This window comes from Apiospora marii (assembly GCF_038362585.1).
Source record: "Apiospora marii strain CBS 49790 chromosome Unknown utg000007l_segment0_segment0, whole genome shotgun sequence".
NCBI lineage: Eukaryota > Fungi > Ascomycota > Sordariomycetes > Amphisphaeriales > Apiosporaceae > Apiospora > Apiospora marii.
In genome coordinates, this window is record NW_027117379.1 from 1,404,450 (window position 1) to 1,428,454 (window position 24,005).

At 53.8% G+C, this 24,005-nt stretch overlaps 9 protein-coding genes across 9 annotated transcripts; 4 read left to right on the plus strand and 5 right to left on the minus strand.

The window, feature by feature from the left end:
• Positions 1-141: 141 nt before the first annotated feature.
• PG985_010820 (UPF0662 protein C30C2.08) lies at positions 142-1,809 on the minus strand (the record flags this gene model as incomplete). Its single annotated transcript, XM_066830587.1, has 6 exons — positions 142-324; positions 395-580; positions 636-849; positions 904-1,070; positions 1,127-1,515; positions 1,596-1,809. 6 exons carry the CDS (start codon positions 1,807-1,809, stop codon positions 142-144), a joined length of 1,353 nt encoding a protein of 450 aa, XP_066681269.1.
• Positions 1,810-3,034: 1,225 nt separating this feature from the next.
• PG985_010821 (ribosomal protein P1) lies at positions 3,035-3,571 on the plus strand (the record flags this gene model as incomplete). Its single annotated transcript, XM_066830588.1, has 3 exons — positions 3,035-3,103; positions 3,218-3,295; positions 3,386-3,571. The coding sequence occupies 3 exons, from the start codon at positions 3,035-3,037 to the stop codon at positions 3,569-3,571; spliced, it is 333 nt and encodes a 110-aa protein (XP_066681270.1).
• Positions 3,572-4,391: 820 nt separating this feature from the next.
• Positions 4,392-5,559, minus strand: PG985_010822 (UBX domain-containing protein; the record flags this gene model as incomplete). Its single annotated transcript, XM_066830589.1, has 3 exons — positions 4,392-4,886; positions 4,991-5,400; positions 5,478-5,559. The coding sequence occupies 3 exons, from the start codon at positions 5,557-5,559 to the stop codon at positions 4,392-4,394; spliced, it is 987 nt and encodes a 328-aa protein (XP_066681271.1).
• Positions 5,560-6,930: 1,371 nt separating this feature from the next.
• Positions 6,931-8,160, plus strand: PG985_010823 (uncharacterized protein; the record flags this gene model as incomplete). The annotated part of the gene is made up of 7 exons (XM_066830590.1): positions 6,931-6,970; positions 7,066-7,136; positions 7,211-7,233; positions 7,302-7,360; positions 7,424-7,539; positions 7,595-7,723; positions 7,786-8,160. The coding sequence occupies 7 exons, from the start codon at positions 6,931-6,933 to the stop codon at positions 8,158-8,160; spliced, it is 813 nt and encodes a 270-aa protein (XP_066681272.1).
• A 994-nt stretch (positions 8,161-9,154) lies between these two features.
• PG985_010824 (uncharacterized protein) lies at positions 9,155-10,330 on the minus strand (the record flags this gene model as incomplete). Its single annotated transcript, XM_066830591.1, has 1 exon — positions 9,155-10,330. The coding sequence occupies one exon, from the start codon at positions 10,328-10,330 to the stop codon at positions 9,155-9,157; it is 1,176 nt and encodes a 391-aa protein (XP_066681273.1).
• A 3,551-nt stretch (positions 10,331-13,881) lies between these two features.
• PG985_010825 (uncharacterized protein) lies at positions 13,882-14,697 on the plus strand (the record flags this gene model as incomplete). Its single annotated transcript, XM_066830592.1, has 2 exons — positions 13,882-14,058; positions 14,191-14,697. 2 exons carry the CDS (start codon positions 13,882-13,884, stop codon positions 14,695-14,697), a joined length of 684 nt encoding a protein of 227 aa, XP_066681274.1.
• A 1,171-nt stretch (positions 14,698-15,868) lies between these two features.
• PG985_010826 (uncharacterized protein) lies at positions 15,869-16,749 on the minus strand (the record flags this gene model as incomplete). Its single annotated transcript, XM_066830593.1, has 2 exons — positions 15,869-16,201; positions 16,339-16,749. The coding sequence occupies 2 exons, from the start codon at positions 16,747-16,749 to the stop codon at positions 15,869-15,871; spliced, it is 744 nt and encodes a 247-aa protein (XP_066681275.1).
• Positions 16,750-18,063: 1,314 nt separating this feature from the next.
• Positions 18,064-19,486, plus strand: PG985_010827 (uncharacterized protein; the record flags this gene model as incomplete). The annotated part of the gene is made up of 2 exons (XM_066830594.1): positions 18,064-18,300; positions 18,359-19,486. The coding sequence occupies 2 exons, from the start codon at positions 18,064-18,066 to the stop codon at positions 19,484-19,486; spliced, it is 1,365 nt and encodes a 454-aa protein (XP_066681276.1).
• Positions 19,487-21,321: 1,835 nt separating this feature from the next.
• PG985_010828 (uncharacterized protein) lies at positions 21,322-23,695 on the minus strand (the record flags this gene model as incomplete). The annotated part of the gene is made up of 2 exons (XM_066830595.1): positions 21,322-23,206; positions 23,268-23,695. The coding sequence occupies 2 exons, from the start codon at positions 23,693-23,695 to the stop codon at positions 21,322-21,324; spliced, it is 2,313 nt and encodes a 770-aa protein (XP_066681277.1).
• Between the last annotated feature and the right edge of the window lie 310 nt (positions 23,696-24,005).

Sequence of the window (24,005 nt, forward strand, 5' to 3'; positions counted from 1 at the left end):
GAATCAAGTGACCGTTTCCAATCACAGACGATACTGTCTAGTATTAAAGAGGTGGATGCGCATCATGCAACGACTGCTTGTGGCGGGGGAATGGCAATAACATGCTGTCCACGCTCTCGTTATTCCTCGCTCCTCCCGAGTTTACTCGTTCTCGCCCTTATCCTCAGACTTCTCCTTATCAGCCATCTCTTCTGCTGCAACCCGCAACTCATAGTTAATATCGTAGCACTGGTTAAGCAGCTCAGATACACTCCCTTGGCCTTCTGGAATATCACCGCTAACCATGAACTTCCCGTCAACTCGAAGGTTGTCGATAGAATTAAGCTAGCAAGTCAAAAGTTTAGCACATAAACCTGCAACAAGCATCACACATCACACATCACACATCACATACCTTCATGCTGTATGGGTAAAGCTCTCTCACTGACGAGACACCTCCGTTGTTCTGAACTTCTATCAAACAACGTTTCAGTGTTTGCAGTTGGTTATAGATGGGCAACAAGGCCTCAGAAACCGGCTCTGATGAAATCATGAGGTGATAAATGTAGCCATAGCTCCGCCGAATAAGGTAGAGCAAGGTCTGCGGCCTGTCAGTAATTGCTCGGTTTCACTCGTCATGCTTCCGCGCCACCTACACGTTGCACATAAAGATCTGCAGGTTGCCCCTGCGCGTCTGTCCAATTTCCGTCGGCTCGATTTTCGTCAATCTTGTCAAGCTGTCGTTGGTAGTCGTAGAGGTCTGTTTCTCGTAGAGACCAGGCCTGGGTGAGAGACAGTTTGTCGAGCTCGTTGCGTATGCCGGTCAAGGTGTCGTATACGAACTTCCAGTTTTCCGGGAACTGGCCTCTCCTAGGCTGCTGTCAGTTGTGATCCACAGCGCATAGTCGACTGTACAAGACTGACCTCTCCAGCACTACGTCGCTGTACTTTTGGCAGCGCTCAAGTAAAGCTACGACTTGATCACTTCCCGCCAAAGGCTTGCCTTCAGGACCAACAAAGTGACCGTCCACCATCTGCGATTCTATGTCCTTAAGCTGCGCGCGTAGCTTGTTGATATCCTCAGGCTTGAACTGCAAAGGAATGGGTCAGAGTATGTTTCGATGTAAGACTGGGATTGTTGTAGTACCCTAGGTTTGGTGTTGATAGCTGCCATCTGGCGTAGGATGGAGACGAGTCTCTCATGAGTCGGAATGATAGTTTCGTGATACGCCTTTAACCTCAGCTTCAGCGCGTCCAAGGTCTCTCGGCAACGATCGATCCGGCTGGCGAGCAGGGCCTCAAGGAAAGGTGCTGGCTCCTTGGTCTTGGTGTTGTGCACTATGTTGGAGAGTCGCTCTAGTGTATGCTCAATGCTGGCCATATCCTTCGCCGAGAAGAGGTTGGCTTCGTCTAGGTGGTCAAGTAAACGCTTGATAGTCGATGTGAGGGAGTACGCCGCTGGCGCCTCGTTGTTGCGCCCAATCGTCATGAAGAACAATGACAGAAGTTGAAAACAACTGTCAACGACCCGATCGACTACCAGAAACATCCCGTGTTAGCGTACAGCCGCACCTTGAAAGGAGCCAATCTGCCCGAGGTTCGGCAAAAGCGATTACCTTGGTTTTCTTCCGACTTCTTGCCTGTCCTTGTCACGTTGAGCTGGCGTACTTGCTCGATCGTTTTTTCATACAACACCATGACATCTTGGGTGCGGACGTAGGTAGTCCGGTCGAGCTTCCGTAACTGCAGTTGATCGCGGATTGACATGAGCTCCGCCAGAATGCGCTTCTCGCCCTCATCTCTGGGCGCGGGGATCTTGGGTGTTTCCATGATCTGTGTCGGGAAAATATGATTGGGAGGGTTTCGGGTTGAGACCGAGTTCTTGTCCGTAGAATGCTTTCACTAATTTAACAAAGAGCGAGCATACAATACAGATGATGCCCAGAGAAAGTTTCACAGCCCCTCTTCGCAGTAGCGTACTCTGTATGCAGGACGCGAGAACGAATTAGGTGGCTTGCAGGGCGCGTGGGCTGTTTCAGTCTCTCTGGGAAAGGTATACTGGTATGACGGCGGTGGTGGTTCGTGAGGATCAGCTGCAGTGAGCCAGGCTGTGCATGCGGATGGCCAATGACGTGGTTTTGGAGAGAAGTTGTTGTATGTAGGATGATGTTCAGATGTCCCTACGTGGGGGAACAAGTAGCCAATCTACTCGAAGCTAGGGGGGTCCTGTCTGGATCTTCGGGGTGGAGTAGGGAGGACTTGGACGATCAATGAAATACGAGAATGTTCACGATGGCAGGTAGTTTGGGATAGTCTGGGCCTTCTAGGCAAGCAGCAAGAGCTCTTGGTATTAGATTCCGCGACTTGACATATGCACTCTCGTTGCGACCTCCCGCTTCATTGGCTCCTGCCGCGGCTTCCGTTGCCCGAGATATGATATGTTCAATGATTCGGGCAGTTCGGAATTGATCCAGTCGAGACTGGGACCCAACTGTCATTACTCTATCGCATGGGAAGGCGGGGAAGCATGAGCCATAGGTGGGGCAATCATGATGATAGAGCAGGTAGCTTCGCTATCATGCTCGACACCCTAGTCAGAAGCCTGGCAATCTAGCGAATTCAAATATGCTGAATTGCGCTGGCGGCGCAGGATAAGGCGTACAAAAGTGCTAATGCTAATCATGGCAATGGTCGCGTGGGGCATCTCTCACGTCTCATGGGGCTAGTGAAGCTGCCCGCGGCCTCTGATTCGCTCACGGAGTGTGGGAAGTCTACACCCAATCAGAAGGCCAGCCATCTAGATAGGTCCCACTTTAGCTTCTGCCAGCTGCAACATTGTTTGTCCGAAGCCCCGGGCCACAAGCACTTTCGCGCCCGCTTAGGGTTGTCCGACCCTCTTTCTCAAAATTGTCCAGTGTTAGTCTCCATCCCGAAAAGTGACCTCTGACATCGGAGTCGTAAATCGCAAAACCAGCCCATCAGCGCCAGCAAGCAGAATTGCAACTCTCAACACACACCTTTTCTGCCCACCTCACCAACAAACTCACATTTCACAATGTCTACCGCTGAGCTGGCTTCGTCCTACGCGGCGCTCATCCTCGCCGATGAGGACGTCCCCGTCACTGTAAGCTCGAAATCAAATCCACCCACCAAAATGCGACCAAGGGAAACAAAAACCGATATGCATTCGAGAACTGGCAGCGAGGACTGAGTGGCTGACATTGAACTATCTCTACAGGCCGACAAGCTGCAGACCCTGATCAAGGCTGCTGGCGTCGCCGATATTGAGCCCATCTGGACCTCTCTGTTCGCCAAGGTACGAGCCACAACCCCCCACTGCGAATAAATGCGAATTGGAAGATTGTGGGCTTGGGATACAACGATACTAACCTGCGGCGCTCTACAGGCTCTTGAGGGCAAGGACATCAAGGAGCTCCTCTCCAACATCGGCTCCGGTGGTGGTGCCGCTGCTGGCCCCGCTGCTGGTGGCGCTGCTGCCGCTGGCGGTGCCGCTGAGGAGGCCAAGGTCGAGGAGAAGGAGGAGGAGAAGGAGGAGTCCGACGAGGATATGGGCTTCGGTCTCTTCGATTAAGCGGTTTCTTTACGATAAACTTTCCGTTTACCACGATCACGACGAAAAGAACGACCACCTCCTCTTCCCTTTGTGACTTCATTCATCATGCATGGTTCTGGGGTTTTCACTTACAACACACCGATTTCGGTGTGCGGCGTGAAGGGAAGGCAATGGGCACGATATCCGGATGCTTGCCCCGGGCGATAAGACAAAAGTTGGCTCTTCGCATAGATCTAATCTGATGATGGCCTTCGGAGGAAATGACAAACAAATCTGTAACGCTCGCTGTCTGTCTACCGCTGTGAGATGTGACGCCCATCGCCCCCTTGGAATTTGGTTCTATGGTAATTCACTTCACCATCTATCGCCAATCATCCCATGTACTGCCAGCTCCCGACCAATCTAGGGACTCGCTGCCCTGACTAAAGACTTGACGTCTAATCGTGGGATATGCCTGTAGACCACCCTTTGTAAGCTGCCATATGCGCCACGTGCTATCGGATTGTCACTTGGGAAAAGGTACGGTAAGTCAGATGGCTTGGCATTTGTTACTCCTGCTTGCATTGAGTATACAGCTCCCATAAAGAGCCATCTACCTGTATAGATACTAATGCCTCTTTTGAGAGTAACTGTGCCAATTGAGGCCCAAACACCATTGTCAATGCACTGGGCGACGGGAAGGGGTTGCTGCCAAATGAGTGGCGCAGAGTTCCCAGTCAACGATCCGTGCTGTATGCGCTGCTGCTGCTTTTCATCCTCGTAATCGTCGTCTATGTGAAGTCCACCAGATTCGTTGGTGACATTTGGTCTGTCATTCATCATCCGATTTGACCGGGCTTTACTGGACAATCAGAGCTGCACTCGGGACAAACCCGGCCTCCTTCAACGTCTTGCCAAAGTCGATACCCTCGAACGTCTTGCGAGGGAAGGTCATGACGAACTTCGTGACCGTGGTGTCGTTCTCCGACTGCAGCATCTGGGCCACCTCGAACAGCGTCGTCTCGGCCGGCAGCGTCTTCATGACGTTGCCGCTCGGCAGCTGGAGCCGCAAGCGCGCTACGGTGTGCGCAGCGGCGGGACGAGAAGGTGCAGGTGCGGCTACCGGGGCAGGCGCGGCGGCAGCGGGTGCGCGGCCCTCGCGGGCAGCCTTGGCCTCCTCGGCCTTGCGGCGGCGCTCCTCCTTGTCGGCCTCGATCTTGGCCTTGATGCGCTTCTTGGCTTCGGCGTCTGCGATCTTCTCCTGGCGTTTCTTGGCCGCCTCCTTGATCTGCTCCTTGCGCGCAATCTCTTCCTTCATGTCCTGTGACTCCTTGGTCGCCTTCATGCGGATAGCCTGTGTGGTGATGTGAGTGAATGTCCGGTCTAGCATATCATCCAGACATATGAATGTGGTGTACAGTAAGTGACAGAGATATTAGTAATAAATGAACAGCTTACCTCGTTCCGCTTCTGCTCCTCCTTGTCGACAACAGCTTGCTTTGCGCGCTTCTCTGCGAGCGCTGCGCGCATGTCCTGCAGACGCTGAGCCTTCTCCTCCTCTGTCAAGGGGGGAAGTTCCTCAGTTGATTCGGCAAAATCATCGTGGCCGCTATATGTAAGACAGTCAGCAATGGTGGCTTTCATGCATAATGATACTTGTGGACCAGAGGCAACATACGTCTTTTCGGCGTGGAAACCAGCCAACTGTTTGGTTCTGAACTTCTTGCCGCAGTCGTTGCAGATTATGGACTGGGCGACCTGACCTTCACCCACTGCCTCGGCGTTCACTGAGGGACCAGCATCCTCGGCTTCAAGTTCATCGAGCGGGGTGTCCTGGTTCTTCTCCAGCCAGTTGATAGCCCCTTCCACTATGGAGGTCATCCAGTCAGCATAAAAAAACCCACCCCTCTTAGATCTGTGTCTGTATGGCGGTTGGTTCACTTACGGCCTCCTGCTCGCTTCACGGCCAGTTCGGCACGTGATTTGTCAAAGCCCATCTCCAGTAGTGTATCCAGATCCGACGACATGGCGCCTGATGACTCTCACGGGGTACGATATGCTTGGTAGGTGGGTAGAGGAGGGAAACTGAAATTAGTAGGGAATCGGATTTTATCGGATGCTCGGAAGCCAAGTAGTTGTTGATTGTGCCAGGAATCCAACGAACGCTGAGGCGATTCACAGGCTTTGGTTTGCTTTCAGGGTACCAGGGAACGTCATCAACAGAGTTGCCTCCAACGGAGCTTGGGAGGTCTGTGGAGTTCCGTGGGCTAAGGTACACGGAAGTTGAATGGGCCGTGCAGGTGTCGCTATGTAGCCCGAGGGTACTTACCAGGCTCAGCTCACTTACATCAAATTGACTGGAGCTGTCAAATGAAATAAAGAACGACATGACCAGTAACGGCCACATGTCCGAATGTTGTTCGCACAGCAACCTGAGTGGCCTCGCCTACGGTTTCGATGATGTATGTACTCTATTTCAAACACCACTCGGTGGCCTACAGCTGTTGCGGCTTCTAGAATCAACAGCCCGACCACCTGCAGCCTGGCTGATACATATACTTGTATATGGAATGATTACTCCAGCAAGATAGCGAACGCACTGTGCTCCTGGGTTTTGTCTTGGGGTTTGTCAGTGGTGTGAAATGATGCGAGGGGCGCGGCCTGGCGGGATCCTCCACGGGCACCCCCAATTGGCCCAATCGGTCGTGGTAGAAGACACGCTTGCACCAAAGGCCAGCAAGCTGGGGCCCCCTTTGGGTCCTTGGGAGGCCCTGGGAGGAGGCCCTGGCCGGGTCCAATCCCAAGTAAGGTACCCTAAGAGGATGGAATTAGACCAGATTTCCAGTCTAACAACCCGACGGGACCAAGAAGGAGAAGATAGGGTACCTACACTTGACTGATTTGACACTCGCTCGTGCTATGTCGTAACAAACTTGGCTGGCCAACTTCTTTTTCCTCCCATTTCCACTTACCTGCACGCAAGAAGGAAAGGGGAATTACTTGTCCGTTGCCAAACTGACTGCGAATCTGCCGCCTTCACCTTTGCGCCTCACTGAATTCGTTCATAATCGTCACCAAACCACCCCGTATCTTCTTTTAATAATCACACGTATAACTTCTCTGTGGCTTTCCCGCCAACCCAAACCGCCTTGGAAACCAACTCAACCTGCAACCTCCTCGTTGTCGGCAGCTTTCACAATCGAAGCAGACAGCTGACAAAACCGCAATCCTGCACAATCCCGAGCCTGCGACACCAATAAACCTTAGCGATTACCTGCGCAGCTGTTCTTGCCGGCTATTTGGCTTCATCGACTGCCCTCGGGTTCATATATACCCCAGTTCGCGAAATTAGACATCTGTCCGCCTGAACGACTCCTCGCCTCTACCAAAAGCCCACCATGTCTGTCGAAATCGATCCCCAGGAGCTCGGCTTCCACCGTACGTCCTCCATCATTTTACAGTGCCGAACGATCTGCCTCCCGCCGCAGATATCGAGCACGCGACAACAATTCATGGCTAACAGTATGACATAGGGCCCTTCACTGTCGAGGTGTCGGAGGTGCTGAAGATTAGGAACCCGAACACCCAGCCCGTTGCTTTCAAGGTAAGTGCGACATCGCGTGACCCCCGCTGGCCTGCTTGCGCTGGACCATACGTGCTGACATATCCATATCGCAGGTCAAAACCACTGCCCCTAAACAGTACGACTTGATCCACCCCCTCCTATAATGTGGCCGTTGCGCCTGTTGCTGACCACTTCTACAACTAGGTACTGTGTGCGACCCAACTCCGGACGTGTCGAACCCGGCAAGGAGGTCGAAGTCCAAGGTAGGAAAATCTTCAATTAAACCCCCTGAAGAATAATGGAGACAGCAGCTAACTGTGTTCAAGTCATCTTGCAGGCAATGAAGCAGGAGCCTCCCCTGGATACCCGATGCCGAGACAAGTTCCTGGTTCAGTCTGTTCCGATCACCAGCGACAAGGAGTTCAGCAACTTGACGGCCATCGTAAGTTGTGACGTTGGAGGCGAGACCAAGGCGCCCGCTGACTGACATGTGATAGTGGGATTCGATCGACAAATCGCAAGTCATTGAGAAGAAGATTCGCGTCGTCTTCCTGTCTCCCCGTGGTTCCGCAGGTGCTGGCCCTGCCGAGGTGCAGACGCCCAAGCGCGAATCTACATCTAATGGAGTTTGTTCCCCTGAGCCACCCCCCTGCTACGATATGTCTAGCTAACAAGAGGGTACCTATAGTATGAGGCCACTCCTGACGCTGCGCCCCCGGCCTACTCCTCTCCTAGCGACTACCGCCAAGACGACAAGTCCGAGGACATCAAGAACGAAGAGAGCAGCCCTTCAGTGATCGCCAATGCCGCCGCTGCTGCATCGACTGCTGCCAGCGTTACCTACGAGGAACTGAAGGTCCAGCTGGAAAAGGCCCAACAAACCATCTCCCAACTTAAGCAAGATCAGGGCGGTCTCAGACAGCGCAAGGCTGGCCCTGGGGAAGAGAAGTCGGCCCCTGCGCAGCTCGGCCAGCAAGTGAGGCAAGGAACGGAGGGTGTCCCGATCCAGATGACTGCTATCCTCTGCCTTCTGAGCTTCCTGCTCGCCTACCTGTTCTTCTAGACCAGTCAAGTATGGTGCAGCATGGTACAGCATGGCACATGCAGGTTGTAAGAGAACAGGCTTACGGCAAGGCGCAAGTTAGAATGAGAAGCGCTCGGTCTCGTGTTCGGTGAAAAACATAAGCTGTTGGCGGCACGATCACCCGAGGACGGCAGTCGTCGCAGGATGGATATCCAATTGTGAGATAGAAGAAACAGGGGACTGGTGGGCCAGACTGGAGTTATGAGGAGTGAGGTGACGTGGAGCCGTCTGAGTGCATAAGCCATTGGGGCCTGATTTCGAGGATGTTTTTGACTTTGGACATTCCTATGGCCAATAGGACTCGCTTTGAAGCAATGCTCCTCGTTGCCCCGTACTGCTGCTGCTGCCACGATGGCCCTCTTGCGGAACCCCTTCGGTGCAACAAGTCAGCATTCATGTAACTATAGCATGTATTCCCCTTTTGTGTTGTTTGTTTTTTTGGGCAGTATCATAATATGATCCAAACATTATAACGGTACCCGGGGCAACACTTGCAACATGCACCCGGGCATTGTATTACGTACATATGATGGGTTCTGCTGTGGCATCGAGGCAATGATGTATTGCGCACCTCATCATCTTCCCTTTCTTGATATACACGAATATATAAATATACTGAAACTCCATGGAAATCATGATCATTTAGGGTTTTAGCAGCGTGGCCTATATCTATATCCCAGTAGTTCTTGTATTTACAGAGGCCTAAGGCCAATTGCTGACAGCTCAGCCCAGGTCTAATTGTTTGGCCAAACTGCTCCAGGATGATACCTGGCCGCCACACAGGCGTTACTCTGACAGGGGCGGGCGAGCCAGCCACTCTCCCTCTCCCCTTTCCCATCTACGCGAGGAGAATATCATCATCTTACTTCTCCTCTTTTTCCGTGTGTACAGCCCTACCTACCACCGGTCCCTAACCTAACCCCCTGGTCTCATGTCTTCTCCTTTTTAAAAAATAAAGTATGAATTCTATTCTTTACGGCTCCATCTCGTTATCCTTCCAGTCGTCCGTCTTCTTGGTCCCGTGGACGCCGACAAGACGGCCACCCTCCTTGCGCTTGACGCGGCAGCGGATGCCGACGTTCTCGTCGAAGATGAACTGCCAGAGCACGTAGGACCAGGAGCGGTGCTGGGGCAGGTCGGCGTAGAACTCGCGGGCGAGGGCGTGGAGCTTGGGGAGGCGGGTCCAGGGCACGGCGGGGAAGTCGTGGTGCTCGTTGTGGAGGCCGACGTTGTAGGTGAAGAAGTTGCCGATGCCGTAGTAGCTGAAGGTCTCGGGGATCGGCAGGTTGTTGTTGGGGTCCTTTTGAGTCGGGGTCACGGTGCTGTAGACGTAGTGCTCGGCGATGAAGTGGCCGGCGAGCGGGTGCAGGGAGCCGGCCAGGAAGCTCGAGAGGATGAAGTACAGCAGGGCGTGGCCGCCCATGGCCGAATAGATGATGAGGTCGAAGGTCACCTGCACGAGCACGTTGACGCCCGTCACCCAGGTGAAAGGCACCGAGTAGACGGTCATGGGGCGAACGGCGTAGAAGAGGATCTGGAAGGTGCAGAAGAAGGCCTTGCCGAGGATGGAGTCGAGGAACATGGCCTCGAGGGCGGTCGGTAGATCGGTGTCGAGGCCGTCGACGCCTAGCGACTTGTGGTGCGTCAGGTGGTAGGGGCGGAACGAGGCCGAGTAGGGGATGCCGATGGGCAGGTTCGCCACCATGGCCAGCAGGCGGTTCGCCGTCGCGTTGCGGAAGGCCAGGTTGTGGCTGATCTCGTGGATGGCGAGAAACAGGTTCTGGTTGGCCGTCGCGCCCACCACGTACGCGAGTGCCCAGAAGGGCAGCGAGAAGAAGGGCTTGTTGCGCAGCAGGTAGGCGCAGAAGACCTGCAGCGTCACCACGCCCAGCACCACCCACTTGGTAAGGGGCTCCGGCCCGCAAAGCTTCGTCACCTCTGGGTGCGCCTTGATGATGGCCAGGCGCCGGGTCCGGTGCGGCTCCTCCGTGTAGGTCCAGAAGAAGTCGCGGTACTCTTTGTTCTCGATCGGGGGCAGGTCGGGGGTGGCCGGCGCATTCTTGCCATTGAGCTTCAGCACCGGCTCGGCGGCCGGGCCTCTAGCCGTTGAGGCTGCCGTCACCGTGGACGAGGACGAAGGAGGCGCCATTGCTGGACGGCAGTGTGGAGGGGTGAGAATTACCGGTTCGGTTCTTCGCGACGCTCGGGTCGGTGATTGGTCGAGCAAACAACTAACTTATATACTCATTAGGGAACGACCACACACACGCAGTGAGTGAATAAAATAATAAAGAGTGTTGTTGGTTGAGGAAGACTCTGGAGGTATCAACCGGAACGAATTGGCAATTTTTATCAATCTAGCGCCCTGTAAATAGTCTCGAACCTAGGAAACAGAGGAGGGGGGATGGAATTATCAGCAGTGAGTGGCGACAATCTGATCAGATTCATCAGAAGATGGTCGGGCCATGTTTCCAATTCAATGCCCGCCGATTTGGCAGAATGTGGAGTGTGTCGTGTCTTGGCCACTATTAATCCTTTTCTTCAGGTGCTAGCACAGGGAGGCAGGCCAGTCAAGAGTCTTAATTGAGCGGTCTGGAATCGTCCTCTTAGTATCCCTACGGAGTCCTGTCTTCCCCTCCCTTATCGCTATCGTTATCTCTGGTCCTACCCCAGTGCAAAATAAGGGTCCTGCTCCCCGCTGTTTTCTCCTGTTCCTGAATTAACGTCTGGAGTAAGTAAGCATACTTCTTGGCCGGTTCGTGTCAATGGTGTAAGTGGCAGGTGCCAATTGACCGGAATACTGATTGATATGCATGATACGAGGCATGCCGTGAAACTTCGGATCCGTCTATATCGGTTTCTTCCATTCGTTATGCTTCCCGACCAGCTTTGTTGTCGATGCTGCTCCCGGTATACAGATCATGTACTGTTCCACCTGATAGACCTACCTCTTCCTGCTAAGGTTCGTAGGTAACTACATGCATCATTACTCGCCGCAGAGGACGATAACCGGAACTGCGGTTGCAACTCCAGAAACGGATAGATACGAGTTCTGGAGATCGTGAAGTGAAGATAAAACCCACGAGAGTTCTTGTAAAAGCAAAAAGGGCTGTGTTGATACAGACTGAAGGGGCCATGCGTGAATGGCAATCGACTAAGCCTCGCATTCGGTTGCTGACGCTACGACGTCTACTTCTCTTGCTGGCTGGTGAATGATGGTGAAGCCCAAGTAGGAAGTAAGAAGGGCACACCGGATCAAGGCGTGTCAATATTGCACCAAGAGAACATATACCCTGCTGCCGCAGGTTGCACTCGATATACTCTATGCAGGCACTTGGCGGCAGAACCCGGCCTGGTGGTGGGAAAGGGAAACTGAGTCGAAAGCACTTTAGCGCTTCAATAGCTGATATCGAGGTGGGCTTCGAAGCCGTCAAGGAGTGGCCGGAACCTCTTATTATTCAATCGTGGTCTTCTTCGGAGAATTGTTTCGAGGACGCAATAAGCAAGTTCGATAGCTCTCGTGGAATATAATACTCCGAGGCGAGCAAGCCGTTTCACCTGTCCAGACTCCAGAGCACGGCTTCCAATCAGATACTGTGAAGGCTGTCGGAGGCAACCAGTAGATCACTGGATACTCAGCTACTTCGTACGTGAGGCCAGATCGCAGAAGGGTTGCCATATTGCATGCTGCATGCTGAGGGTTGCGCGTCCACGATGACTGCGAATCCCATGTCGACCCCCAGCCGTTTCGCATGAAGGTGGTGTGCCTCGTGACACCCGCACATTGGCTACCGCGCTCACTAAGAAAAGCGCCAGCGGCATTGCAAGAGATTCAAGCAGACAAATCCACGTATGCAACAGCCAATGTAGCAACCCGACAACCTCTCCAGTCATTTAGAAACAACATGAAAACTGGCGAAAGGGCAAAGGACCCACAAACGATCATCATTATAGCCGACCAAGACAATTATGGAACAGCGAGGCGGGTTGGAAAGGTTCTCGAAGCTTTTTGGCGAGGAAAGGAAGGGCTTGGTTGAGGCTTGGGGAAGGAAACGTTCAGGGGAAGCATGCCCGTAATTGTGCCACCGGAAGGGCAAGCAGACTGCCGCGACAGCACAACGACAAGGCGCTGCTAGCGGCCCTGGCGGTCAAGGAGGCACACAAGGTTTAGAGATTGCTTTCCCTGTCCAACTGTGGTTTTTGTTGACTCTGCGCGAGGCACCTGACCGCCAAAACCAAAGACCAGCAGAGGTATCGAATTTACAGGGCGGGTTGGCAATTACGAGGGCGCAATTGGAGCGAGTTTTTGGGTGACGCAGCAAGTACTTGGGTCCCCGTACTGTGCAGTCCCCGGCCAGAATCCCAGGTGACCTCAGAAGCTATTGGGGCTGCCTTACTGCATCGGGCCAGCCAGGTCAAGCTCAACGAATTGGCAACTCTGGCGGGTGCGAGGAAACTCCCCCAGAACGCTGGACAGAACGTCGTTGTCGATCCATACTCCACTCTTACTAACTCATAGGTGGCAGTCGTCGTCAACCCGCTCGAGCCAGTGTTGCTCTCATTGGAGTCCTCAGACGTTTCCTGAGACTGCCGACCCCGTTTGTCGCTTATTCCTGCGCGTTTATCAATACGCAATAGAGGGGCAAATTCACGATGATGGCATATTTCAGTGGACTTTTCAAACAAACATAGACTTGTAAAAATAGAAAAATGCAATGCTGAAGCATCGTGAGGGTGTAAGAAGAGGGAGGGGCGACGATGATCGAGGGTCGGACACCGCTTTCCGGTGAATAATACGTGCTGCACTTACCTCACCTCAATGCTACATGCAAGTGTCTAAGTAGGTCTTGATACTGTACGCTAGCGATTGCACCTAGGTACCCCGAGTACAGCCACCAAGTGCAGCTCTACAATGTCAGCGACTCCCGTACAGTGCGGAGGGTACTTTGGTTCCCAGGTGCACAATGACTTGGAAATGATACGAGCAGGGGTTGGTCTTGAAGCTTAATGGGAATACTAGATGCATTACCGCGGGTCAAGGTGTAGCTATGCCTCTTGTCTCCTCAGGAAGCTGCATAAGATGGCTCCATGATCGAATGGTGTGCCAACAGAACAGTGCTGGGATCTGCTGTTTTGGCGGGCATCATTAGGTTATGAGGGCGGGAAGGGATAAGCATCCATTGCTCCATCTGCATGTATCCATCCACCCACCCCATCATCCACCCATCTAGATAACCTTGGACCTGACTTTGGAGACCAGCGAGGACCAAGAACCCCGGCGTTGTCGGGTAACATTGTGGCAGATATTAGTCGAAGCTCTGGGCCTCTGAGAGCGCTTGCTTCGTCGTGTAGGTACGACTGAGCTATCTGCATACTTGCCTACGGCGTACTACTTATACTTCACACGTCTTCCTCCCCAATCCCCGGACCTCCGGAGACGCCCCAACACTCTTCATCCATTTTACCTCTCTCTTGCCTTCCCGCCCCCTCTCTCCCAGAGATCATTGTTCTGTCTACCTTTATTCCTCCTACTTCCTCCTCCCGTGCCGTCCTTGTTGAAACAAAAGGAAACAAAAGAAGATTATTGCCATTCTTCGGACTCGATATATCCGAAGCAGCCCCCTCGAGAGCACCCAACGCCCCCGAGGTACCCCCCTAGAAACTATAAGCTACCTTATACACCGGCCCTTCTAACCGAAAATGGCTGGCCCCCGCCTTACTGCCCCGGTCGCGCGACAGATTGTTCGCTCAATCAGCACCACCACCCAGACTCAGGCTGTGCCCAAGTCGACGACGTTGATCACATCCTCAAAGACGTCGGCGCCTCTGATGCGCAAATATGCAGAACTTCTCAAGGAGCGGAATCTGGAGACGGATGTAAGTCAAATCAAATGATCACACGACACCATGGCCCACTTCGCTTGGACGGCAGTCATTGGCCCAATATGGGATGAAAGGTCGTGCTCGATGATCCGTATAAGTCGACTAACAACGTATTCCACCAACCAGGGACGCAGTCGTGAATTCACCACTCGCTCTGCCAACCGGCCTCACCCGCCCCCCAAGCGCATGCGTCTGATGCAGACCCTGAACCCCAGCGCTTCTTACTCGCAAGCCGCTGTCGCTCAGGGCTCCGTGGACTCGACCGTGCTGCCCAGCTTCAACTTCATGGAGTCTTCCGCCTCTGAGGGCAGCCTGCGCGTCCCGCTGCTTCCCGACAACTACTCGGTCGCCTACGCCCCGGAGGCTGCCGACGAGCCGCTGGCCATGCCCCAGATCAGCATCGTCGCCGCGAATCCCGAGACCGTCTCGCCCTCGGCCCTGACCGAGGTCGAGGGCATGACCATGGACGGTGTAGAGCTCAAGTTCGCCCACGAGAACAGCCACTACGGCGCCTCCACGACCGAGTCGTCGTATTCGGAACAGGGCAGCGGCATGATCAAGGGCATCTGGAACGGCCTGCTCGACGACGTCTTCGGCGAGAGTAGTAAGCAAAAGGGCAAGCTCGCCGTCTAGGAGGCGAAGAAGCTCTCGGACCTCAAGGCACGCATGCGATACATAGCCAACATGCTATAGTTTGCACTGCCGCCCCTTGAGACGGAAGGGGAAGCGGGATTTGAATTTTGTGCTAGCAGGAGTTTTTGTCAAGGGAAATTTTGCAAAGTATTTTTCAGGCTCTTGCCCATCCATTATGAGGATGGCAATTTGAGCAAGGCGGCTTCAGGGGCGAAGAGGGATGTTTTTTCCAGGGGAGCAAAAAATCCGAAACTGAACTGATGACCGCATTGGCTGTATCTGCTTGTAATCAGTCCATTCGTTCTTGAACAACACCACGGGTTGGTCGCTGGAGACCAATACTGACTGTATAAAGTCACTACAATGATGAGCAAATTGAATAGCTCCATTACGATATCAAAAAATATCATTGACTCAACATTGCTATTTGTCTATGAGTATTGTGATTTGATCGACCTTCGCTCATGGTCTGTACACATTTTGCCTTTGACTGCCCAAGTACTGACCTCAAATTGCAGTCGGGCATAACAGTATTCAGTATTTTCCTCATTGAATAGTCTTCGGGGCGTTCCTCGCCTACTCTGGCGGTCTCCTATGCTATGTGGCACGATCATTACATGTATCGTGCCATATTACTCTGTGACGACAAGGACTGCAAATCCACAATTCCTCCGGACTCTTGCGAACAGCAAGAGCAGGTCCGGCTGTTGGAGTCAACCCCACGATAGGCACCGCAAGCATGCGTCAAGTGCCGTAATAGTACACCTCGCTTATGCGGGTTTTGGCTGGAGAAGCCCACTATATCGAGCCAAACAGAGACCATCTCATCAGTCATATCAACTACCCCAGAGGCCCCTAAACCCACACTCGCCGTCATACGATCACGGTCCCCAAATACTACGTACACAGTAGGCGACGACGAGGAGATGGTCCCTCCCCCGGTCCGCAATGACTTCACTGGTTTGTGCTTTGACGATACGGCTCTTGACTAAGATGATCTACGAGATTCACATGCATCTCGGTATGCTGTGTGTTTATCTCGAGCGGTGAAAGCGGCCTGTCTCTTGTCGATGATCGATGACGAACAATACATAATATATACTACTACTGACCTCTACTTCTTACAAATGATTATCATGCTTTGAGTGGGTTTTGTTTTCTTTCTTTTTGCTTATGAGGACGCCGCTCCCACCCACGCCAAGCTCTTCTCCCACAACCGCCCCTCGAGCCCCTCGTCGAACGCCCAGCCGCCGTACCCGTACTCCAGCGCGTCGCCCGCCGCGAGGCTGTCCGCGGGCGCCGGCCCGGCCACGGCGCAGCCCTCCAGGTACAGCCCCCCGCGGCCCGCTGAGGTGACGTTGACTACACGGGAGTGGAAGGCCGGGGTCGAGCTCGCGAGGAGCAGGTCGCGCAGCTCGTGGAAGAGCAGGAAGTGCGACAGGTGGTTTGTCCCAAACTGGAGCTCGAAGCCATCTTTCGTGAAGCTCTGAGGTGTGTTCATGACCTGATGTTGGTTGTCAGTTAGGTATTCTGGCCTGAAAAGACCGGGCAGGTAAGTGTATTCTGAAGCTTCAATGAAGATAGGGGGCTTCGCAGGAGTTGTTGCGGCGAAAGGGTAAAGGGGGTAGGGGGTTCTCTTACAGCAGCATTGTTCACCAACACGTTCAGTCTATCGCTGCGCTCCCGGAAATCGGCGGCGCAGCGCCTCACGCTGGCTAGGTCCGCCTGGTCGATGAGCAGGACATGGACGCGACCGGTGGCCAGCAGCTCCGGGCCCAGCGCCGCCCGGGCCTTTTCCAGATCTCGGGCGGTGCCGTAGACGGTGGCGCCCGTGGCCGCCAAGGCCCTCACGGTCTCTGTCCCGGCCCCCGACGAGACGCCCGTCACCAGGCACACCTTGTTGGCTCCCCAGGCGCCGTCGAGGAGCCCCTCGTCTTCGACCACTTGCAGGCCCGTCGGGCGCGAGTCGCCCGGCCCCGCCAGGTTCTCCCAGCGGTTGCGGTCGGCGTAGCGGCCGGTTAGCTGGAAAGGGGTGCGGGAAACTAGGGACATGGTTACGACCAAGTGGTGGGGATTATATAGGAGATGTTTTTAGATTTGTTTACTGGAGGCCTGTGTAGGAAAAGGGGCTCTTGAGAAGATGTCGTGGTAAGTCTTCAGGAATTATGTGAGAGAGTGCGGCAACGTCTACTTATAGAACACACAATTCAAATCTTACATTTCGTGTTTCTATATGATGTCAAGTCATTTTCTTATTTCGATGAGTAGAGTGGCTCCTACGATAGTTGCTCACTCCTAGTAATGTGGCATTTTGGCATGGGGTTCTTTGTCGAAGTCATCCAAAGGCAGCTTATCGCCGTCCTTAATTCCGCCTTGCCAATCATAACAAGGACGCAAGCCTAACTCCGGGAGAGATGCATCAGATCTCCACCAGGTCTATCTTGTTTTTTCTAGAGTGGATCACACGATGGGCATCATCAGGGGAATCTGAGTATATTGTCTCCGGATGTACCGTGCTTTGAATACAGACGGGCTCCCATGTGTGTGTGCAGAAGTGCCTTGGTAAGACTCCGTACTAACCAGATATGCCACCAAAAGATATTTGGTGTAATACACTGTTTATTCTCGCAAGCAAGACTCGATCGGCATGAATAACTCTCCTCTTGTACTCCGCGCCAACGTGACCGACAATCTGGAATTGGGGGTCGCCCGATCCGAGCGCGGTCTCTGGGTCGTCGCGCCAGTACCGTGAACCGCCGGCAGCTATCACAAGAGCCGTAACTAGTACCCTAGCGTGTATGCAACTACGAATACCGAGGAAGACGAATAATCAGAAAATGGAAACCTTGTGCTGGGCGGGTTTGACTGACGTCAAGTTCCAACTTGTATTCATATGGAGGTTAAGATGGATGCATTGACTTGATCCTAGGAATTGCGGTATATCACGCCAGCATGCAGCACCTTGTTAGCACTCTGAATCTGGGAAACTGGACCCTGGAAATCAGGCCGTGTAGCCGTGTCACCGACCTGCCCCAAATGCTTCCCAGGTCACACCCTATGCGAATCTGTATAATTGGTGTTGAATGATACATGTACCCAGTTTACACGAAACTCCAACTTCCATAATTAATTCCTAATAATGTTCGAAGCTGGCAAAGATATTCCCAGGTCCAGGTAGTGCCGAAGTGGGGTTGGCTCGGTCATCTGCTCCGCCTATTCAGGTGACCAGCCTGATGTCGATTCAATGCTTCTCCTGCCTTTTGCATTGATTTTATCAGCAACAACAATTTGAAGGCCTGCTGGCAAGCCTTTTTCCTTCATTGCTTCTTCTGCGAATAGTACCACCTGCCTTCTCTCAAGGCAGACATGACGTTTCTTTCCAGCATCCGGCGGTTTAACCGCAATAATGCCTCGACACTGCGCCGATCCCCGCTCTCCGAGATGTCGGGGGCGTTGGGCGACCTCGGGACCTTGTTGCCGCTCATGATCACCCTGGCCGTCAACGGCTCGATATCTCTGTCCACCACCTTGGTCTTCTCGGGCATGTTCAACCTGATCACAGGTGTCGTCTTCGGTATCCCCCTGCCTGTGCAGCCCATGAAGGTAGGCTCTTACTCCTCGCCTACTAAATCGCGCGACCCGAGCTAACTCACCCGCCTAGGCCATTGCCGCAGCAGCCATAGCTTCGCATACTTCGATGCGTGAGACCATGGCGGCAGGCAGTGTCACTTCTATCATTGTGTTGGTCCTCAGCCTCACCGGCCTCCTGCAATGGTTCACCCGCGTCATCCCGGTTCCGGTCATCAAGGGGATCCAGTTTGGCGCCGGCCTCTCCCTGATCATCTCTGCCGGCACTTCCCTACTACGGCCGCTACCGTGGTTCATCCCCCAGCCCCTGGACAACCGGATCTGGGCCCTCGCGGCTTTCATCCTTCTCATCGCGACGCTGCGCCTGCCGCGTTTCCCCTACGCCCTGCTGGTCTTCTTCGCGGGCGTAATCATGGCCTTCGTCATCATCCTCACCGACCACCTGGGGTTCGAGCACCACGACCACCACCCCCACGGCCCTCACCATCACCATCACCTACCGTGGTTCGGCATCTGGCGGCCCTACTTCGTCATGCCTAACTGGACCGAGGACGCGGTCGGCATGGGCATCGCACAGCTGCCCCTCACGACGCTGAACTCCGTTATCGCGGCCAGTGCCCTGGCCGCCGACTTGCTGCCCGACCTCCCGGCGCCCAGTGTCACGGCTCTCGGCACCAGCGTCGCGGTCATGAACCTGTTCGGCTGCTGGTTCGGGGCCATGCCTGTGTGCCATGGCGCAGGAGGGCTCGCGGCTCAATACCGGTTTGGCGCTCGCAGCGGCGCCAGTATTATCATGCTGGGCCTGCTCAAGGTGGTACTTGGGCTTGTATTTGGCGAAACGCTCTTTGACCTGCTCGGGGCGTTCCCCCACAGCCTGCTGGGAATCATGGTGGTGGCGGCGGGTCTGGAGCTCGCCAAAGTCGGCCAGAGCCTCAACCACGGCGCGTCGGACCTGTGGGACACGAGCGTCCAGGAAAGCCGAAACCCCCTGAGGAGACACCGTGACATCTCGGACGAGGAAAGGTCCGAGCGGTGGGTCGTCATGCTAATGACGACAGCGGGTATCCTGGCGTTCAAGAACGATGCGGTGGGTTTCTTGGCGGGCATGTTCTGCCACTGGGCGTACAGGATTGCCGAAGAGATGGAGCGGAGAAGAAGTAGTCGGCGTTCGGGCTCGGAGAGAGCACCATTGTTGAGTTAAAAGTGCATGAATCAGGCTGAGACAACGGAGGAAGTGGCGATGGCTATGGTGTTAGTATCAAAACCAGAAGGTTATATACGGCTGATAAGATTACATTGGACGTGTATGTAGGTAGATAGATGGAGAGATCGACATCCAAGATGCCTGTAACATTGACATATAGCGCACTTATTTCCCCCCTCTAGTTAGGCACGGCCTAAGCAGGTATTTGAACCACCCGATTTACCTGTAGCGCTGGTGGTTTGCATCACCAATCGTGCTCATATATACTCTGGTCTTCCAAAAGATGCGAGTGCTCGGGCCGTCAACGCTTGAGTTATGATTACTTGAGACCACTCCGTGTTACATGGAGAAGTGCTCTATCATCGTCACCACCATGACAGCTGACGTCTGTCCGTTTGGCGGCAAACCGCATCAGAGACGTGTGCAGGTATGTTATGTGTACTTGCATACAAATGCATACCTTGCAGCTACCAGGCCTGATTATATTTACCTACGAGATTGCTCCCGTATTTGGAAACCCCCTTCAACAACAAGAAAGGCCAAGGCTTAAAGGACAGAGTAGAAAGAGCCACCAATTCAATACTGTACACAGACCCAACGACCTAAAAGACTTGGTCGCTTTCCACGGCTATATCGGCATACAGAAGGGCAACCGGGTAACCCAATGGAGCAAGCAGCCTCGACATGATTGGCCCGACCCCGGCCTGCCAAGTGCGGTCCACGCCTTTCGTAGAACCTCCTTCAAACTTCCAAGGACCGAGAACAGATCCAGTGTGGACTATGTCCTCGTTTCTGCTCGATCTTGGATGCGACGCTGGATCAGATCTATATAAGCATCCGGATAGATCTGATCTTCGGTTGCCCGCCCGTCCTCTCTACTCCTTTTTTACCGGCCGACCTCGTTGAGAACCGATTCCTTGGCGCGACTCGAGGCGGCGGCGACCCTCCAACCGGGCAAGCAACAGTGGTCCAGCAGAACATGACTTCTACTACAACAATCAACGAATATCGACCTGAAGTACGAGCGAACCCAACTTTCACAGAACAGACAGACCTACAAAGACAGAATTTCAACATTACCAGGCAATAACGACAAACGACCGTTGCATGGTTTTGTGCACATTTTCCTGCAATTCATCCTAAAATGGGTTGAACTTTGTATTGGTACGTAACAAGGCGTACGAGAGCCTGGGGTAAAAGTGTACAGCGATCTGATGAGATCGATCTTCTAACAAAAAAATATATGAAGGAACAGGAGAAACCAAGAAAAAAAAAGCATAGATTTCCGTCCTGATGCTTTCGCTCTTCTTCTTTTCAAGTCATTCCAATCCATTCATCCGTCCATCCATCCATCAGATACAGCTGATGCGATAGATGGCGTATCCCGCCCTTCCCACCAGTTCATTAATTTCTATCCCCCCAACCTCACTTTTGGATAGACCTGTTTGCTGAGATATGCTTGCAACCATCCAGCGTTCCATGATAAATAAAGCCAGGCAGGCTCCAAGGGACCAAGACGGGAACCCCCTGCCGACTCCGTTCTCCAAATCCTAAACAAAGAAAAGGCACCAAGATCAAACCCAATTCGGACCTCGCCTCTAACGCCACCAGTACCCTGTACTGGAAATGTGCTGCTGATGCGGATAACCCGACATATCAAAAAGAAAACAAAAACCGCGCCAGTAGTGTTGGTCTGTCTCCTCTTGTACTCCTTCTGTGTGAGAACACGAGGAGATTATGTGCCATCCAATGCTTGTCCTGTCTATACCCGATCATGCAAATAAATATTCGAAATTCGCCGGAAAAAGAGAAATGAGTTTCGAGGCCATCGACTAATTGTCTCGTTCACTCGGATTCTCCCACTTGATGGGGTGGACAAGCATGCTACGGAGGCACAGCCGTCCCGAGTTGTTCGGGTCAGCCTCCTCTTCCCGGCCACCGCGCAGGTCGCCCTCACCAGATCGGCCGCCGTTCTTGCCACGGCCATCCATCTGAGCGTAACCCAACCAGCGGCGCCATAAGAGACCAGCGAACTCGCTGTTGTAGTACCACGAAGTACCCTTGTGGTTGTGCTCGTTTTGCAGGTCGAAGGGGCTTCCGTGGCCGCCAGAGGTGTGGTCACGTCCGCCGTTGAAGTGCTTCTCGATCTCTTCGGCGGGCCAAGCGCGGTCAACGTAGACGGGGTGCGGGGCGTACACAGCCTTCAGGCCGTGGTGGAATGCCATCGAGGGAGGGAACATTTCACTGAACATGCCGTGGTGCATACGCCACGTCTCCTCGTGCATCGCAGATAACAGGCGTCGTGAGAGTCGAGATGCCGTTACGATGGCGCATCGCCGAGGGGGGATCGGGTATTGCTTGTCGTATCCAGTAACATCGCTGGCAAAGACCCAGCCGGATTCGTTGGTGTCGAACAGGGGGTTCAGGGTGATGAGATCGGCGTCCTCGCCCATGCCACACTTGGTCATGTCGGAGCCAGTGGCGCAAGACTTGGGCATGAAGCCGCCTTCACCTTGCTGGAGGTTGTTCTTGCCTGCGAAAATGACAGGTCCCATGATCGAGCGCCGGCCAGAAGCCTGGGTCTCGCGCTCGACGGTCTTGGTGAAGTTGGCCCAGTCACCGTGCAGCGCGGGAATGTAGTACTTGCTGGCCCGCTCCCACATGCCCTGCCGGCTCTGTTGGGCGCCCCACTTGCCCAGTCTATCGAAAAGCTCGTAGTAAGATCCAGTCCAGCGCATGTCCATCTCCCAGTTCCAGAAATGGGCATACTCGGGGTGCATCTGCGCGAAGTGCTGAAGCGGCATGTGGGCGCTACGGTAGACACCGTGGATATCGCCATTGCTGGGGTTGTCGAAAGCCTCGCCGAAGTCTCCCGGGTAGTAGAGGTTCATCTGGGCTTCAGACCACAAGGTGCAGATACCATGGAACTCGCGTGGGACATTTTCGTCCAAAATGTCTTGAGCGGTCTGAGGGTCTGCCCAGATAGGCATGTTGTTGTCCCGAACGTGAAGGAGGAAGTGCACGTCGTACTCGCCACCTGATTGCAGGTTGAGCTCTGAAATCATGGCACGGAAGTTGAGGAGCGCGTGAGCCGTCCATTTGAAGCCCACGTAAGTTCGGATCACAATAGCAGTACGGTCGATGCGCTTCGGTCGAAGCTTGGCGTATTCTGCGTCCTGGGTGCTGTTGCCGGTATAGAAGCGGTTCTCGTTCGAGACGAAGCATCGTTCCTGTGCCGCTGCCCAGTCCATGTTTTCCCAGTTGACCTTTCCGTGCTTTTCCCAAACCGCTTCGTTGCCTTCGTGATCCGTGTCCATTGCTTCTCCGGTACCACCCTCCTTAGCTGTGTAGCCCAGGCCATAAGCACCATAACGACTGAATCGATCGAAGCACACATCTTCACGCATGCCGAGCAAATCATAGGATCCCATGGCCGGCTTCGCCTGACCCTGAGGCACCCCGGAGTAGGCGTAGACATCAGGGACCGGCGTCTTCTTGGCGGCGTCCAGATAGCACGGCTGCACTTTGTGGTATTCGCTCTTGTACTCGCTCGAGTCGTAATCCGGATGCGGGCTGTAAGGAGTAGGCGTGGGGAGTTTGCTGTGGTGTGGCGCAGAGACGGGGATGGTGGGTTTGCTGCCGGTAGGTGCTGGGTACTCGGGTGTGTACTCGGCAAAAGGCACAATAGCCCTCAGGCCCTTGTAATACCCATCCATGCTGTTTGGAAAGGATTAGCAATTGTTGTACGAAGAGTGTCTCGGGGTATTGGTTGACTCACTGCTTGTATCTCATCCAGTGAGGGCCGTTTTGGCCATCGTCTTCGGGTTCCTCCTCTTCTTCCTTCTGCTCCTCAACGGGCTCCTTCTTCTCTTCAACTACGGCTCCATCCTGTGTCTGCAGAACGATTTCATCTCCCTTTTCGACGTGCGTCTCTTTAAGTTGGCCTTTGCCAAGTTGCACCAGATCTAAAACGTCTTGGCGCGTTTTCGTCGTTAGACGCGGGTTAAAGAGGGTAAGCGACAGTAAAAGGATGAGCACGAGCGTCCATATCACCACTCTCCGGTATAAGCAGTGGCCCAGTATTTGCCTGAGGCGGAACTTCTTGCTTTGCGGTTTTGTGTTGACCGGCAGATATATTTCGTTCTTGGCCGAGATCATACTGCCGAACGAACTCGATTTGCGCAGGAACGACGACACTTTATCCATGGCGGATAGCGGGTTGGTCGTCCGGGGAGAAGCTGGGTTGGCGATGTGAAAGAGGCGGTATTAACGGATGAGCATCGACGATATGTTAAATGTGTCGGATTGCAGCAAAATGCATTAAGCGAGCAGGAATTGTGAAAAAACCGATGCTGCGGCGGCGGCGGGTCGACCCAGGTCTTGCTATAAGCGAGCAAAACACACAAGCTGGGGATTGGAAGAGCGCGGAGAGAGTGAACTCCAGCCACTTATCAAGTCTGTGACTAGTTCAACAGAAATCCGTCAACGTCAACGAGAGAACCAGAGGCTTGGCTTG